A 15,610-nucleotide genomic window follows, 5' to 3' on the forward strand; every position below is an offset into this window, starting at 1 on the left:
TCTGTCACATGTGCACAGCTGCGTGACGCGCATCGGCCATTTTGAGTTGTTTGTTCAGCGAGGTCCGCTTGTTATTTTCCAGACAAACGCAGAACATAGGGCCAAAACAGTCGAAAGAGTCGCTCGAAAGACATTTCACCCTTTCCTTCCATCATTATGGGTCCATCGCGATGCAGATCTCGCCGTCTGTTACCTGAGAGAACGGAGGATTTCGGTCGGTTTGTCAGTTTATCTTGACATGGCATATACGGGTGTGTGACGACTGTGGAAAAGCTCGAAAACAAACGGGAGACCATCAAGCTAAACCTCGGCCGAGGATCGATTCATCCGGGGCGGGTTTTTTGTACTGAGATCGATGTATTAAGACGTGTTAGGATTGTTTGCAGTACTTGCTCGGATCAAAACGGGCTTGAAAGACAACTCGAGAATAAAAAATGGAGAGAAACAATAGTTAGCTAGCTAGTTAGCCAGCCACTCATCGAAGCCAGTCTCTGCTAGCATCGCGATAACAAAAAACAGGCAAACACAAAATGTAACAGTCGGTTTATTGATGATAACTAGCTTTGAATGCTCTCGTAGATCTTATACTGGTTAGAAAAGAAATGTAGCTCCCTTCAACCAGGTTATCAGTCGGTGGCGTGTGTGTATTCAGCTTAGCTAGCATTAGTTTGCTAGCCAGCCACAAAATAAAAGCCTCACAATGAAACTCAACCGTGGCAGGAGAGCTCGTGGGCCCATTTTATGCCCTTAAACCCCAAGATGTCTAGCAAACTCTGTGTTCTTACTCCGTGCCAAGATCTCATGGCGTCAGCATTTCTCTGCCATGGTTGTCTTTCTCACCTGTCATTCAGATGTGCTTTTATGAGACCGTTTATACAAAGACATGGATACAAGCAAGAGTCAATACTGGAAGAGACTTTCCAAAGTCAAATCTCTTGGTCAGCTTTTTAGATAACTTTAAGCAAGGTTTATTTATCTAAAACCAGGGATCTGTCCCCTCACACGGACTCGCACACAAAACTGTCGGAATGGGTTTTCAGTGTAGCAGGCATTTGTGTTTTCTGTCCTTTATTCAGTAATACAACAGTTTCTCATATTAAAAAAAATTACTAATTGATCAGGTCGTGTTATATGAGTGGTTTCTTTTAGTTTACGCGTAGCCTTGGCTTGATTGTTTGTTTTAAAAAAATGGTGTAACTCATCAAAACTTAGACAAGTGTAAAATTACTTGGCCCAAGTGCACTACCCGAATTAAAAATGACTTGATTTGATTTCACTAACTTTATTTAATTCAAATTAGTATGTACTGCAGGTAGTGCTTGGTTATAGCTTCTTTAGTTTTTAAAAGGGTTTGAAAACCACGTATGCTACAGTCAAGAAAATAAAAAAAGCGAAAAAGTTTGCGTTTGGAAAATCTTACTGTCCGTAACAATGGGAGACCCAAATTCTCGCCGGAATCAAACTAGAAACCGACTCCGCGCCCAGCTACGGAAGAAACGAGAATCTCTGGCCGATCAGTTCGACTTCAAGATCTACATTGCCTTTGTATTTAAGGAAAAGGTACGTTGACTGATTTTGTATGAAACCCAAGAAATGATTTGTGAATGGAATGTTCTAATATGCCCTTCTACCACCTTTACAGAAAAAGAAGTCTGCACTCTTCGAAGTAGCTGAGGTGGTACCTGTGATGACAAACAACTATGAGGAGAATATCCTCAAAGGCGTGAAGGGAACGAGCTACTCCTTAGAGAGTTCTTTAGAACTTCTCCAGAAAGATGTGGTGCAGTTACACGCGCCTCGTTACCAGTCAATGCGTAGAGTAAGTATTGACTCGCAACATTTGAAGATTGTTGCTGTCGGCAGCATTGCGATCGTAATGGTCCGTCTTGTCTAAAAATCCACGTGTCATGTCGTTTGAGGCCGCTTTCTGTTTCGCAATCTCACTGATGTTTCTAAATCTGTACAGGATGTGATAGGTTGTACCCAGGAGATGGACTTTATCCTTTGGCCCCGCAATGATATTGAGAAGATTGTCTGTCTCCTGTTCTCCAGATGGAAAGGGGCTGAAGATGAACCATTCAGGCCTGTTCAGGTATTACTCTGTCTTTCCTGGCGCTTGCTTCTTATTAATCATACTTGGGGTTAGATACTTGTTCAAACCCTTGACACCAAGTATTCAACTTTAGCACTTGCGCCATTTGTACTATGGACATGAGAGGTACATAAAACCTTGTCTGGTTGGGGAAATATTGAAAATCCATGTACAAGTTTAATGATGAAAATGTAAATCAGACTCTAACATTTAGTTACATTTACTTTCCAACATTCGCAGGCCAAGTTCGAGTTTCATCACGGAGACTATGAAAAGCAGTTTTTGCATGCTGTTGGTCGGAAGGACAAGGCTGGGATGGTTATGAACAACCCCAATCAGTCTGTCTTTCTCTTCATGGACAGACAGCACTTACAGGTTGGTTCATTAAAACATTAGGTATAAAGGAATTTTTTGGTTTTTTTTGTTGTATTATTATTGTATGTTTGGTTGTACATGCTAATTTCCTTTTTTTACATTTAGATTATCTGTGCCTTCAGCTCACGTAGTGATTTTAAAGATTAAGATTATTAAAGACAAGTAAACACAAAAAGAACAAATTAGCAATCACACAAAGAAACAAATTAGCAATCACAAAAAGAAACACCTTGGTATAAACACCAAATAAATACAACTGTACAAAGTTGTGATTTGATAGTGTTTTAAGATTTTCAGGTACAGAAACTAATCAAATGTAAAATAACAGTGCACTTTATAAATAAAATCTGTATTGTATAGTCAAAGGGTTATTCAGTCAAGAACAGTGAGTGAATTTTCTGTCTTTTGTTATTTGATTAACATTATTATAGAGCTTGAGCTGCATGGATCCAATATAATGTTATACGTTTTCTTTGTCAACTGTTTACGTTCACATAAGACATAACCAACGTGTTTATGAGGATATTTGTTAGTTTGAGTGCAAAAATATATATAAGAGAACTTTCATTATCGTATTCAGTATGAGAGGCAGCGCAGAAAACAACGCATGGATCTTCTTTCGTTTGAATGGGTTAAACCAAGTCATATTTAAATCAACTTAAAGGAATCGATAAGCGGAATACAATTTTTAACTTTATTACAAGTATCCGATTCCTGACCTTAAGCATCCAATTCCAGATTGGAATCGATTTTTGATTCCCAACTCTATTTATAGACAAAAATATAAAGTAATTTCTTGGTCAGAGTTTTAATATCAGTGAATTCCTCATAATTACACAACTTAATAGCCTAATGTTTACTGTATAATATTTAATAACCTACTTTTTTAATTTTAACATTATTTTTTGTTATTCAGGGTTCCCGCGGGGTCTTAAAGTCTAAAATTCTGAACTTTAAATTTAAGGCCTTAAAATGTCTTAAAAACGGGCAGATTTTCATCCGTGGTCTTAAATTTCATTTAGTCAGGTCTAAAAAAGGTCTCGCCAACAGGCCGTTCACATATCGCATCTTTTGCGCGCTCAAGTTCGTTCAATGTAGGCGCGCGCTCATAATTGAAGCGACGCACTCGTTTTTTTCCAGGCGCAGCGAGATAAAAAAAATCAACTCTTCAGAATGCCGCAAACGCACCGCAGGTCATGTGACAAGAACCAACCAATCAGCTTCGCCCCTTTCCGTAACAACATTGAAAGCTCACTCAACTGGAAGGATGCGGGTGCACCCAAACACTACGGGTGTTTTTCTCTTCTCCGTAAATAAATCTTGACGCAGAGCTACAGCAAGCGTTTCTCGCCGGTGGAAATCCATTAGCTACTAAAACTTAGCGCAGTGCATGGTTGCATAGCAACGACAGACGTGGGAAAATCCGACCGAATTTTACTATTAATAATAAAAGATAAGCTAAAGTGCATTGTAAATGTCAGTATTTTTTTTTTTTTATAAAAAATGATTTAAAGTCTGAAATATGTGAGGTTTATCTTTTTATAAAAACTTTTTTGTCAACTTTATTTGAACTTGTACATGTTAGTATATAACATGTTGCAAGACACTTTTAAAATCTGGCTATCATTTTTAATGGTATTATTTTAATGTTTATGTAAAAAAAAGTGCATATTGATGCTAATTTTATTTGTTATTTGCTGGTTTTCGACATTGTGTAGTATTAGTACTTTTTGAACAGGATTCTGTGATTACCGTGGTCATTTTTGTCACAATCATTGAAATGAAATGTTCATGCCATTTCATCTCTAGTTATGATCAACTATAATCAACTAATTATGTGTTTTTTACAGTATAATATGCATAGTACAATTTTCTATAAAAAAATATATTTCTGATTCTGACACGTTGTTGGGTGTGGAAGGTTACTAATGTGATTGTTTTATCTGTAAATTAATGTTTTTTCAATTACTTAATTCATTGAAATAAAATGAATTCTTTGATTTTGAATTTTTTTTTTTTTGGCAATGCGTGGTCTTAAATTTCAAACTTTATGGTCTTAAATTGTCTTAAAAGGTCTTAAATTTGACTTGCTGAAACCTGCAAGAACCCTGTTATTGCCAATAGCCATTGTATAATAATAATTATACACCTTATAACAACCTATTATTTACTATATATTTAAAAGTGTCATTTATTCACAATCTAGTTATCTAGTCAGTATTGGCCAGAATTTGAGTGAATCCCATCTTATTATACCCTAATATTTACTGCATAATACAGTATTTATTAATAACCTTTTTTTTCTTTCTTCACAGACTCCAAAAGCCAAGCTTACAGTTTTCAAGTTGTGCAGCCTCTGTCTCTACCTGCCACAGGATCAGCTTACCTGTTGGGGGGTTGGAGACATCGAGGACCACCTCCGCCCATACATGCCTGACTAGGAGAAACGCACGGAAGACGCCCCTCAAGGCCTTGAAGCAAGTTGTCCTTATCTACACATCCCTGTTGAATAGAATTGAACTTGTGCTTGGAACTCTCCTTTTTGTTAACCACTCATTTTCATCTTGAGATTAATTTAGCTCCTTTTTTTTTTTTTTTTTATCCCTCCCTCGACCAATCTTGGTTTGGCTCATCCCATCTCCCCTCTCTTTGATCAGTTTTTATTTGAACCTGCATGAACATTGATTTTGAGTGGTTCTCTTGGAGCTGCACCGTCAACAATACCAGTCACCGAAGGAACTCTTTATGTTAAGGCAACAAAACAAAAAAATAAACGAGAGCGAGAAAAAAGGAAACCAATGACAGATGTCTCTCACATGTGATCTTCTAGTGTTGGACTGGCTTTAACATCTGTGTCATGAGGGATAGTTAACATGGTTGTTATATTGAGTAGGGATTTCATGAGTAATGACAATCAGTGACAGAGGACAGAAGAGCCTGGGTAGTCTTCCTCAAAAGGCTTCTATTACAAGATGAACAATACTTAACTCATTTGGTGTAGGCATTGCTTCTCATTCAGTTACTGCCTTAGTTTTTGCTGGACATTTTAATTTGAGTGTCATTCCTTGCTTATAATATGACAAACCTTGTTTGTTTTTATCATTTCTGGAGTAATGGTGCCTGATGGGGGCGGAGGTGCGGTGTATGTTTATCTAGGATGGTTGACATAAACTGTCAGGTGGGGGAATTCTGAAGCTGTTCTTTACTTGGGATGGTAATAGTCACCAATTGAGCAATTCCTGCACATTATACATGCAAGCTATTGATACCAGATGTAATCATTGGTGGTGGGAATGTGATGGGAGACTAATGTTCAAGCTTGTGTACCTAATGAGAAATTTCGTGGAGAAACTTGAAATGGATCATTATGGATTTGTTTTTCTTTTATAGACCACCCTGTTCTGAGAGTACTAAATATTGCAGTGCTTGGGACTTGGTATCTGTAAGCCATCCTTGTCTGTTCGTATGGCATAAAATCATTACTTTTTCTTCCCTTTTGAAATTCTATGTTCACATTGAAGGGGAAGGTGGGTCTTTGTCTTTATTTTGATGTACCCATTGTTTGAATAATTCTGTTGAAATAAACGCTGTCGAACATATCTTAACACAGTGCAAAATACTTTTATGCTGGACTTTTTTTATTATATACCATAAAGAACTACATAATTTACAGGGCCACATAATCAGCTACCAAGGTGTTTAGTGTGTCTTCCCTGAGCAATGAGTTTTCCGTTCGCCTTGTTGGTGAGATCCACTGTTGCAAATGCCAAAGTCCTTCCTTGTTTTAAAACCTGCGCAGTGATCAGGATGTCTTCTCCAATTTTAGCTGCATTCATGTATCTGTTAATTGGAAAGCAAACAAATATAAGTGTTAAGAGTCTCCTAGATGATGAATGGAAGTTATTTAATTTTTAATGGAGACTGGGACTACTTTTATCCCATTTTTATGCTTTCTAAATGAAAGTTAATACCTTTAAAGCCTCAGCTACACCATTATTAGCAAGTGAATAAAATGCATGTTGACCTGTTTTGTGACAACATGCCCCTATAAATGTCACAGTTGGAAGAATTTTCAAACCAATAAATGTTATAAATTAATTGTAGAAATTTATAACCAGACATTTATGAAAAATATTCATATTCAGAGCAAATAGTTCAAATTTTCAGCTAAAATCTACATTTTAATTACAAAGTTTGCCATTGTGGTTTTATTGTCTTCACTTTATCCAACAGTTGTTACAAAATTATGATATTGAAATTATAGTTTGGGAAACATAATTTAAATATGTAAATTTATAATTGTACATAATTGTCTAATTTAAAGACTGTTTAGAGCTAGATAGAAAAACCCAACATTCAAACCACTGCATTTATGTAACTAGACTATAATAACATGCTGTTATAATATTTATTCATATTTAGAATTGGTAACATTTTAGTTAAGGGTCCAATTCTCACTATTAACTAGTTGCTTATTAGCATGCATAACATGTCTGTTTATTAGTACTTATAAAGCACATATTAATTCCTTATTCTGCATGACCATATTCTACATCGCTTAAAAGGGTAGGTCACCAAAAAGTTGATTTCCCCATTGACTTCCATATTATGGAGAAGAAGAAAAAAATACTATGGGGCCCATCAAATGTTTGGTGACCGACCTTCTTCAAAATATCTTCTTTTGTGTTCAGCAGAAGAAAGAAATTCATACAGGATTGGAACAACTTAAGAGTAAGTAAATGATGACAAGTTTTATTTTTGGGTGAACTAACCCTTTAATCCTTCCCAATACCTAAACTTAACAACTACCTTACTATTAATAAGCAGTAATTATAAGTTTACTGAGGCAAAAGTCGTAGTCAATAGTGAGAATTGGACCCTAATCTAAAGTGTGAGTGACCTTAGAATTATCTTTTTTTATATTTCCATTTTTAAATATTTAGCTTTATTTCAATTGCCGAAAACAATTCGTTTTAGTTAACCATATCTCAGGTTTCAGCACAGCTGACATATAGCCCTTGCTGGAGATATTACACATACTTTAATGATCCTGTACAGTCAGTGACACAACCATATAACCAGGAGCTCACGTTATGTTCATGTCCACGCTGACTCCAGGAGCTCCTCTCTCAGTGTACATGATGGCAGTAGTGGAGATCACATCCACCAGTGTGGCTGTCAGTCCTCCGTGAAGAGTGCCTCCTCTGTTAGTGTGTTCCTCCTCTACCTTCATCTCACACACCACTTTCCCAGGGGTTGCGGACAGTATTTCGACCTGATCACAATATGAACGGCTCATTATGTTTACTGCAGTGTGAAGTGGTCTGGCTGGTTTGTCAAGGAGAATCGCTTAATTTAACAAAGACACCTACCTTACTTAAAACCCGATCAAATCCAGGACAATCTACCATCACTCTCATGATCTCTTTTAGTGATTTTAGCGACAACGAAACCATTGCTGCTGTTGCAAATACCAAAACACAGTAAAGGACAAGTTCACTCTGGCAGAATGTTTGAAAGGTTGCCTACATGTTATACAAAATAAGAGTGTTCATATTTTAAGAGGTTAAGGCATTTTTGGAGTCCTCCACTGCTGAGAAGAAATGAAAATGTCCACTACACTATTCTAAATAGGTAAACAACATGTAACGATTTAATCAACGAATATTTTTAGAAGCTAAAACAAACCTCTCTCTGTGAGGACTTTTATTATGAAATAATGGATCGAGTCTTTTCAATGAATCTGCTGATTCGTTTTACAAAGTCGTTCTGAATGATTCGTTCAATATGACTGAATCAATTTGAACTTTTCAGGCAACACACTTTATTTTAGAATTGTTTAATGTTAATGCAAATTATATTTGGGTTCTAAATGTCTTATGCTCCAATTCATGGTTGCAACAAACTGTACTGGCATACACGTGCCTACACATTTGATTAATATATATTATTCGTGCATGGAAAGTTAACAGAATTGCTTAATCGAAAGAACTGTTCGAAAGAACCGATTCTTTCAGTACTATAGTTAAATTCTTCCGGAAACCCTCTGTTTGAACAATGCTAATTCTTCGGTTAAAAAGATGCAACGTTTACTGTGGAAAATTAAGTTTATAATACTTTGAGGTCGTTATTATAGTAGAGTGTATATAAAGTAGGTCCAGCGACCAAAAGCATATGTAAATATCGATATATTATCCGTATTCTCCGGGATCCACCCGGAATGTTTTTGTAGCTGTACACATTCATATCCCGCCGTTATATTCAACTACGAACATGTCCAGCACTGTAATGTCAGGTAACCACAAGGATCAACCAATGTCTGCTTTAGAGGAAACGAGGACGAGTCTTTGCGATCAGTTTGCCTCTATCTCTGGATCGGATAGTGCCGTGGCGCAGTGTTATCTAGCAGAAAATGAATGGGACATGGAGGTATAACATTATGTCTCTATAACTGCACCTTATAAACGCACTTTATGGGTAAAGTTGTCCATTAAGCCATTAGATTGAGTATAGCATGTGTAGTAATTAACGCCGTTCTTTATTTATTTGTGTGTTCCTGCCAGAGAGCCTTGAACTCTTTCTTTGAAGCTCATATGGATTCAGTATTTGATGTTGAAGACGCAGAGGAAACTAAAAATGTGCCTGGGAATAAGAGAAAGGGGGTGAATTCTTCTGACACGGCTGATACTTCTGGAACAAAGAAGAAGTTTAAGACGGATAAGGTGGATTGGTAATGTTCTCTACTCTATTAATTAGAAAACTTAATTTACTCTATACTTTAAATTAAAAATATTCCAAAGTCACCATGAAGTTCCCAAAAAATTGCAGTATTTATTATTTGTTATTTATCTGTGCACATTATTATAAAAAAAAAAAAGTTTGCCTATGTAACTTTTAATCAAAGTAACCTCTCCTACCTCTTGCACAATGTGTTTACTGGTGTGAGGGCGGGATCAACCTGTCACTCACAAGACATCACAGCAGCAGCAAACCATAACCATCAAACGATCCAATCAATTCCTGATGGATAAAATCAAGTCCCACCCTACATTTTTTATTTTTCCATGGAAGAAAAGACTATCGCAATTTCTGTTTCATGCTGACTTTGTTTCTTTCTCTTTTCTTTTCAAATTGTTTTTTTGTGCAGCATTGACCTGACAGCAGAGGAACCCACTTGCTCCAGCAGTGTGAATTTGACGAAAAGTCCGGCTGAAAGTGGCGTAACCGAATCTGATGCTGAGGACAGCAAGCTCTCCATCATCAGCTGGAATGTGGATGGTTTGGACACATTAAGTCTTGCAGAGCGTGCCAGGGGCTTGTGCTCATATCTAGCTCTGTGAGTTGTTTAGAGACCCCTTATGTCCTCTATTTCATATATTATGTGAAAATACGGTACTTTTGTTTTACACTTAGTTTCCTTTTATCTATTGTTCATTTGCAGATATACACCAGATGTGGTTTTTCTTCAAGAACTCATTCCAACTTATATTCAGTATCTTAAGAAACGTGCTGTCAGCTACCTGTTTGTTGAAGGTAAGAGAATAATCTCAGTGAAGTTATTTATGGGTAATTTGCTGATTCATGAAGTTCTCCTGTCATTACAGGGAGCGATGACGGTTACTTCACAGCAATAATGTTGAAGAAATCGAGAGTAAAACTTTTGGAAAGTGAGATCATCAGTTACCCTACAACACAAATGTTGAGAAATCTGTTAGTTGCTCAGGTGAGTTTGTGGTTTATAAGTGCTATTCAAAGATTGTTTGGGGAGTTAAAGGCATAGGAGTATTTCTTAATGGAATCAGAATTACACTACCATTCAAAAGTTCAGGGTCGGTAAGATTTTATATTTTTGAAAAGAAGTCTCTTATATGTTCACCAAGGCTGCATTTATTTGATCAAAAATGAAATAGCATTACAATAACACTTTTGATTGATTTAATGCATCCTTGCTGAATAAAAGTATAATAAAAAAAATAATAATTAAACTAACCCCAAACTTTTGACCGTTAGTGTGTGTGTATACATTAATATTTACATTTCTAGGTTGTTGTGTCTCATTTATACATTTCTCTTTTGACTCTGTGGTTTCTTATTAAGGCGACTTTCTCCGGTAAAAAGCTGTATTTGATGACATCACATTTAGAAAGCTGTAAGAACCAATCAGAGGAGAGAATGAAACAACTGCGGGTCATAATTCAAAAGATAAAGGAAGCACCAGAAGATGCCATTGTTATTTTTGCCGGAGACACTAATCTCAGAGACACTGAGGTAAATTTAAAGTCTTTAAAATTCACCACATGAACTAGATCAGTGATTCCCAACCAGTGGCACACAGAGTTTGTTAAACCTGAAGAAAATATTAATTTAACTATGAGTTTGTTTAACTTATGAGTTTGTTAATAAATTATGGAATGATTTTGAATTTTCTTGGTTAAACCTATAAAATAAAATGTAATTGTTGACAAAAAAATCTGTGAAATTATGTATTGTATTAATAATACAAGTCAAAATGAACCCATGAAAGCCACTTGAGTTTTACCGATGGGCCTGTGAATAGGAGAAAGGGTTGGGAAAACTCTGGACTTACAATCACAGTAAAGGTCCGTGCACACCGAGTCCGAAATTCGCGTTAGAAATTTTAGAATTTCCAAAGTTAAATGAATAATTTTCACGCGTTAAAAAGACCTCACGTTGTGTCAATCACGTTTACACAATGTCTTCGAAACTTTCGTCCATCCTAAAAAAATTCGGGTCGGGTTCGATTTTCTGCGTTTTTCGCATCCGCAGCAAGCATTTTGAGAGGTGTTTTGACAATTCAGAGCCACCGAATGACGAATACGAAAATTTCAGACTCAGTGTGCAAGGACCTTAACTCCAAATATGATGGAGGAATGAAAGCGCAGTGCAATGCAGTATTTCTGAAGAATGTTTCTGTCCGTGTAGGTGGTAAAGGTGGGAGGTTTGCCTCCAGGTGTGTGCGACGTATGGGAACAGCTGGGCAAACAGGAACACTGCCGATACACCTGGGACACCAAAGCAAACAGCAATAAGACTGTGCCTTACATCAGCAAATGTCGCTTCGACCGCATCTTCCTTAGGTCTGCTAAAACTGGCCCAGGGGTCACTCCTGACCACATGGCCTTGGTTGGAATGGAGAAACTAGACTGTGGCCGATATACCAGTGATCACTGGGGAATTTATTGCACTTTCAACACATGATTATTAAATACCAAAAAGACTAGATGTCTTCCATATAGAAGATAGTTGGTTTTAAAGAGTTGTGAATTTTTTGATGAAGAGTGCCTTGAAATTCAGACCACTGATCAGTGTAAGAAACAAAGGCATATAGATAATAATAGGATGCATAGCTGGATATAAAATACTGGAAAAGGAAACATTATTGAGAGAGGGGTTTGAATAAAATGGTTTACGCTTTTAAACCGCAGTACTCATTACTTCAGTTTTATTTTGTATTTGTTGTACAAAATCTTTTATCACAAACCATGATTTCGGTCAATCACTGCTCTCCCAGATCTTGGTGGTATAAATCCTTTTTGTGTGTGAATGTTTTCTGTGAATTTTTTTTAAATGTGAAAGTGTTGACTGAATTTAAATGATTTTATTCAAATAAATAAGATCTTGATTTATTGTGGTACATGTTGTGCATCCTATATTTTACCACAAGTGGTCAGTATTTCCCAAATATTATGGCCCTTTGCGTAAACAGTCTTTAGAAAGTCATTAGAACATAGGCACTGTGTACTATTATTGAAACTACAGTATATGTGTGTGTGTGTGTGTGTATATATATATATATATAAATATATATATATATATATATATTAGTGCTGTTAAAACGATTAATCTTTATTAATTGCATCTAACATAAGTCTGTGTTTACATAATATATGTGTGTGTATATATATATTTATTATATTGTCTATGTGTATACACATATGTAAAAATCTATATACACATTATGTAAACAAATGTTTATATTAGATGCAATAATCGTGATCAATAGATATGACAGCACTATGTATATATATATATATATATATATATATATATATATATATATATATATTTCACAACCCCAAATCAGAAAAAGTTGTACAAATTGTTTCAAGTTTCACACTGTACAAATTGTTTGTAAAAAAGGAATGGAATAATTTACAAATCTCATAAACTTCTATTTTATTCACAATAGAATATAGATAACATATCAAATGTTGAAAGTGAGACATTTTGAAATGTCATGCCAAATATTGGCTCATTTTGGATTTCATGAGAGCTACACATTCCCAAAAAGTTGGGACAGGTAGCGATAAGAGGCCGGAAAAGTTAAATGTACATATAAGGAACAGCTGGAGGACCAATTTGCAACTTATTAGGTCAATTGGCACCATGATTGGGTATAAAAAGAGCCTCTCAGAGTTGCAGTGTCTCTCAGAAGTCAAGATGGGCAGAGGATCACCAATTCCCCCAGTGCTGCGGTGAAAAATAGTGGAGCAATATAAGAAAGGAGTTTCTCAGAGAAAAATTGCAAAGAGTTTGGAGTTATCATCATCTACAGTGCATAATATCATCCAAAGATTCAGAGAATCTGGAACAATCTCTGTGCGTAAGGGTCAAGGCCGGAAAACCATACTGGATGCCCGTGATCTTCGGGCCCTTAGACGGCACTGCATCACATACAGGAATGCTACTGTAATGGAAATCACAACATGGGCTCAGGAATACTTCCAGAAAACATTGTCGGTGAACACAATCCACCGTGCCATTCGCCGTGGCCGGCTAAAACTCTATGGGTCAAAAAAGAAGCCATATCTAAACAGGATCCAGAAGCGCAGGCATTTTCTCTGGGCCAAGGCTCATTTAAAATGGACTGTGGCAAAGTGGAAAACTGTTCTGTGGTCAGATGAATCAAAATTTGAAGTTCTTTTTGGAAAACTGGGACACCATGTCATCTGGACTAAAGAGGACAAGGTCAACCCAAGTTGTTATCAGCGCTCAGTTCAGGAGCCCGCATCTCTGATGGTATGGGGTTGCATGAGTGCGTGTGGCATGGGCAGCTTACACATCTGGAAAGGCACCATCAATGCTGAAAGGTATATCCAAGTTCTAGAACAACATATGCTCCCATCCAGACGTCGTCTCTTTCAGGGAAGACCTTGCATTTTCCAACATGACAATGCCAGACCACATACTGCATCAATTACAATATCATGGCTGCGTAGAAGGATTCGGGTACTGAAATGGCCCAGCCTGCAGTCCAGATCTTTCACCCATAGAAACATTTGGCGCATCATAAAGAGGAAGATGCGACAAAGAAGACCTAAGACAGTTGAGCAACTAGAAGCCTGTATTAGACAAGAATGGGACAACATTCCTATTCCTAAACTTGAGCAACTTGTCTCCTCAGTCCCCAGATGTTTGCAGACTGTTATAAAAAGAAGAGGGGATGCCACACAGTGGTAAACATGGCCTTGTCCCAACTTTTTTGAGATGTGTTGATGCTATGAAATTTAAAATCAACTTATTTTTCCCTTAAAATGATACATTTTCTCAGTTTAAACATTTGATATGTCATTATGTTGTATTCGGAATAAAATATTGAAATTTTTAACTTCCACATCATTGCATTCTGTTTTTATTCACAATTTGTACAGTTAACTGGTAAATTTAAAGTATGAAATATATTATTTATTGTTAATTTTTTATAATTGTATTATTAATTATTCTTATTAAATGTCATAAATTTGGCCCCAAATGATTTCTCAAAAGTTATCTTGTTTACCACAGTGTCAGTGAGGAGCTTTAGATGAAATATGGCATGTGTTGTGCAGTGGAAAATAGGTAAATAGAACTTGCAAACAATACTGTTGTTCAGCATTATTACCAATCAAATTGTAATTTTGTGTGAAATATTGTGTATTTTGAATACATGAAATTAGATTTCTTACATTTCCATCACAGAATGCTATTAAACAAATACATGTTCTGATGCTTAAACTATCAGGATTGGAGCTCACTGGATAAATGGTTCTCTGAGAAAAAAAGAAAAGAAAAAAGGTTTGGATAAATGCTTTTTTCATTTTTTATTGCTGTTGCAGTTTGAGAAGTGTGAGCTCTCTTCTTATCTGCCCTAAATTAGAGGAAAGCATACAAGTGTCAAGGCACCAGCTGTCTCAAGCAGGGTGGACACGTGACTCCAGACAACCTTGAAAGGCATCCCACTGCCAAGGCTAATAAACCTTTTGCTTGGTCAGATGAGTAAATATTAAATCCAAAACAGGTCAGACTGCCACGGATCTGCCCTCTGGGTCTGTATGACTGGCTTACAGAAGTTTGCTTGAAGCACAAACACACTCTCCTTGGCCCTCTCACTGGGTTCACGTCCACTGCCACTTAAAGGACCAGCCCAGTAATTGGTTTTGTTTGAACATCCTTCTTAGCTAATGCTTACTTATTGCCGACAGAAGAACATGACATGAGGAGATAGTTTAAGCGATCGCTCTGTCCTCATAATCTCCTCCAATGAGAAATATTAGTGAATCTCAATGCTATTCCCCTCAATAGGCATCACTGTAGCACATTGAATTGTTTTGACACATGGCCAGGAGCACATGCTATTTCAGTGAAGGGGGGATAGTGGGACTTTCAGATCAGTCCTACTCCAAGTGTTAAAGACAGAAATGTCAGTATACCACAACACATATTGCACAAGGAGAACACAATGTGTTTGTTTGGTCAGCACTTTTCCAGGAGGGTTTTCCGTTATCAAGGACACAGTGAAGGTTGCAGTCATGGAGCAACTCCAGCAGGGGTCTTCCAACACAATCTCAAGGCAATTCATAACTACATTTTGGCGAATTGATGATGAATTCATACAATCTCATTTGTACATTTTCATATGATCTGCTTATGCCCCATATGTTTAGAGACGGAAAAATTATCAGAATATATATAAGGTATATATGTATGCAAGTATATATGAGAAGTACAAGTATATATGCAAGAAAATGCTTTTTGAAAGGCCTTAACCATTTAACGCATAGACGTCACCACAGTGGACAGCTATTCAAAAAGCATTGTCTTGCATGGCATGGTTTTGATGGCATAGTTGCACATCAACCTCTA

General features: G+C 36.7%; 3 protein-coding genes across 3 annotated transcripts; 2 read left to right on the forward strand and 1 right to left on the reverse strand.

Annotated features, from left to right (window-relative positions):
• Positions 1-24: 24 nt before the first annotated feature.
• Positions 25-6,072, forward strand: cUnh6orf62 (chromosome Un C6orf62 homolog). Its single transcript, XM_082185209.1, has 5 exons — positions 25-1,560; positions 1,643-1,819; positions 1,967-2,092; positions 2,333-2,467; positions 4,783-6,072. The coding sequence occupies exons 1-5, from the start codon at positions 1,432-1,434 to the stop codon at positions 4,906-4,908; spliced, it is 693 nt and encodes a 230-aa protein (XP_082041335.1). The 5' UTR covers positions 25-1,431; the 3' UTR covers positions 4,909-6,072.
• A 15-nt stretch (positions 6,073-6,087) lies between these two features.
• On the reverse strand, positions 6,088-8,066 carry acot13 (acyl-CoA thioesterase 13). Its single transcript, XM_082185211.1, has 3 exons — positions 7,840-8,066; positions 7,558-7,742; positions 6,088-6,307 (listed from the first exon to the last, which is right to left on the reverse strand). Exons 1-3 carry the CDS (start codon positions 7,921-7,923, stop codon positions 6,151-6,153), a joined length of 426 nt encoding a protein of 141 aa, XP_082041337.1. The 5' UTR covers positions 7,924-8,066; the 3' UTR covers positions 6,088-6,150.
• A 480-nt stretch (positions 8,067-8,546) lies between these two features.
• On the forward strand, positions 8,547-12,119 carry tdp2b (tyrosyl-DNA phosphodiesterase 2b). Its single transcript, XM_082185188.1, has 7 exons — positions 8,547-8,896; positions 9,031-9,197; positions 9,615-9,803; positions 9,909-10,000; positions 10,072-10,190; positions 10,565-10,735; positions 11,411-12,119. The coding sequence occupies exons 1-7, from the start codon at positions 8,741-8,743 to the stop codon at positions 11,684-11,686; spliced, it is 1,170 nt and encodes a 389-aa protein (XP_082041314.1). The 5' UTR covers positions 8,547-8,740; the 3' UTR covers positions 11,687-12,119.
• The last annotated feature ends 3,491 nt before the right edge of the window (positions 12,120-15,610 follow it).

Source organism: Leuciscus leuciscus (genome assembly GCF_965113295.1).
Source record: "Leuciscus leuciscus genome assembly, chromosome: 12".
NCBI lineage: Eukaryota > Metazoa > Chordata > Actinopteri > Cypriniformes > Leuciscidae > Leuciscus > Leuciscus leuciscus.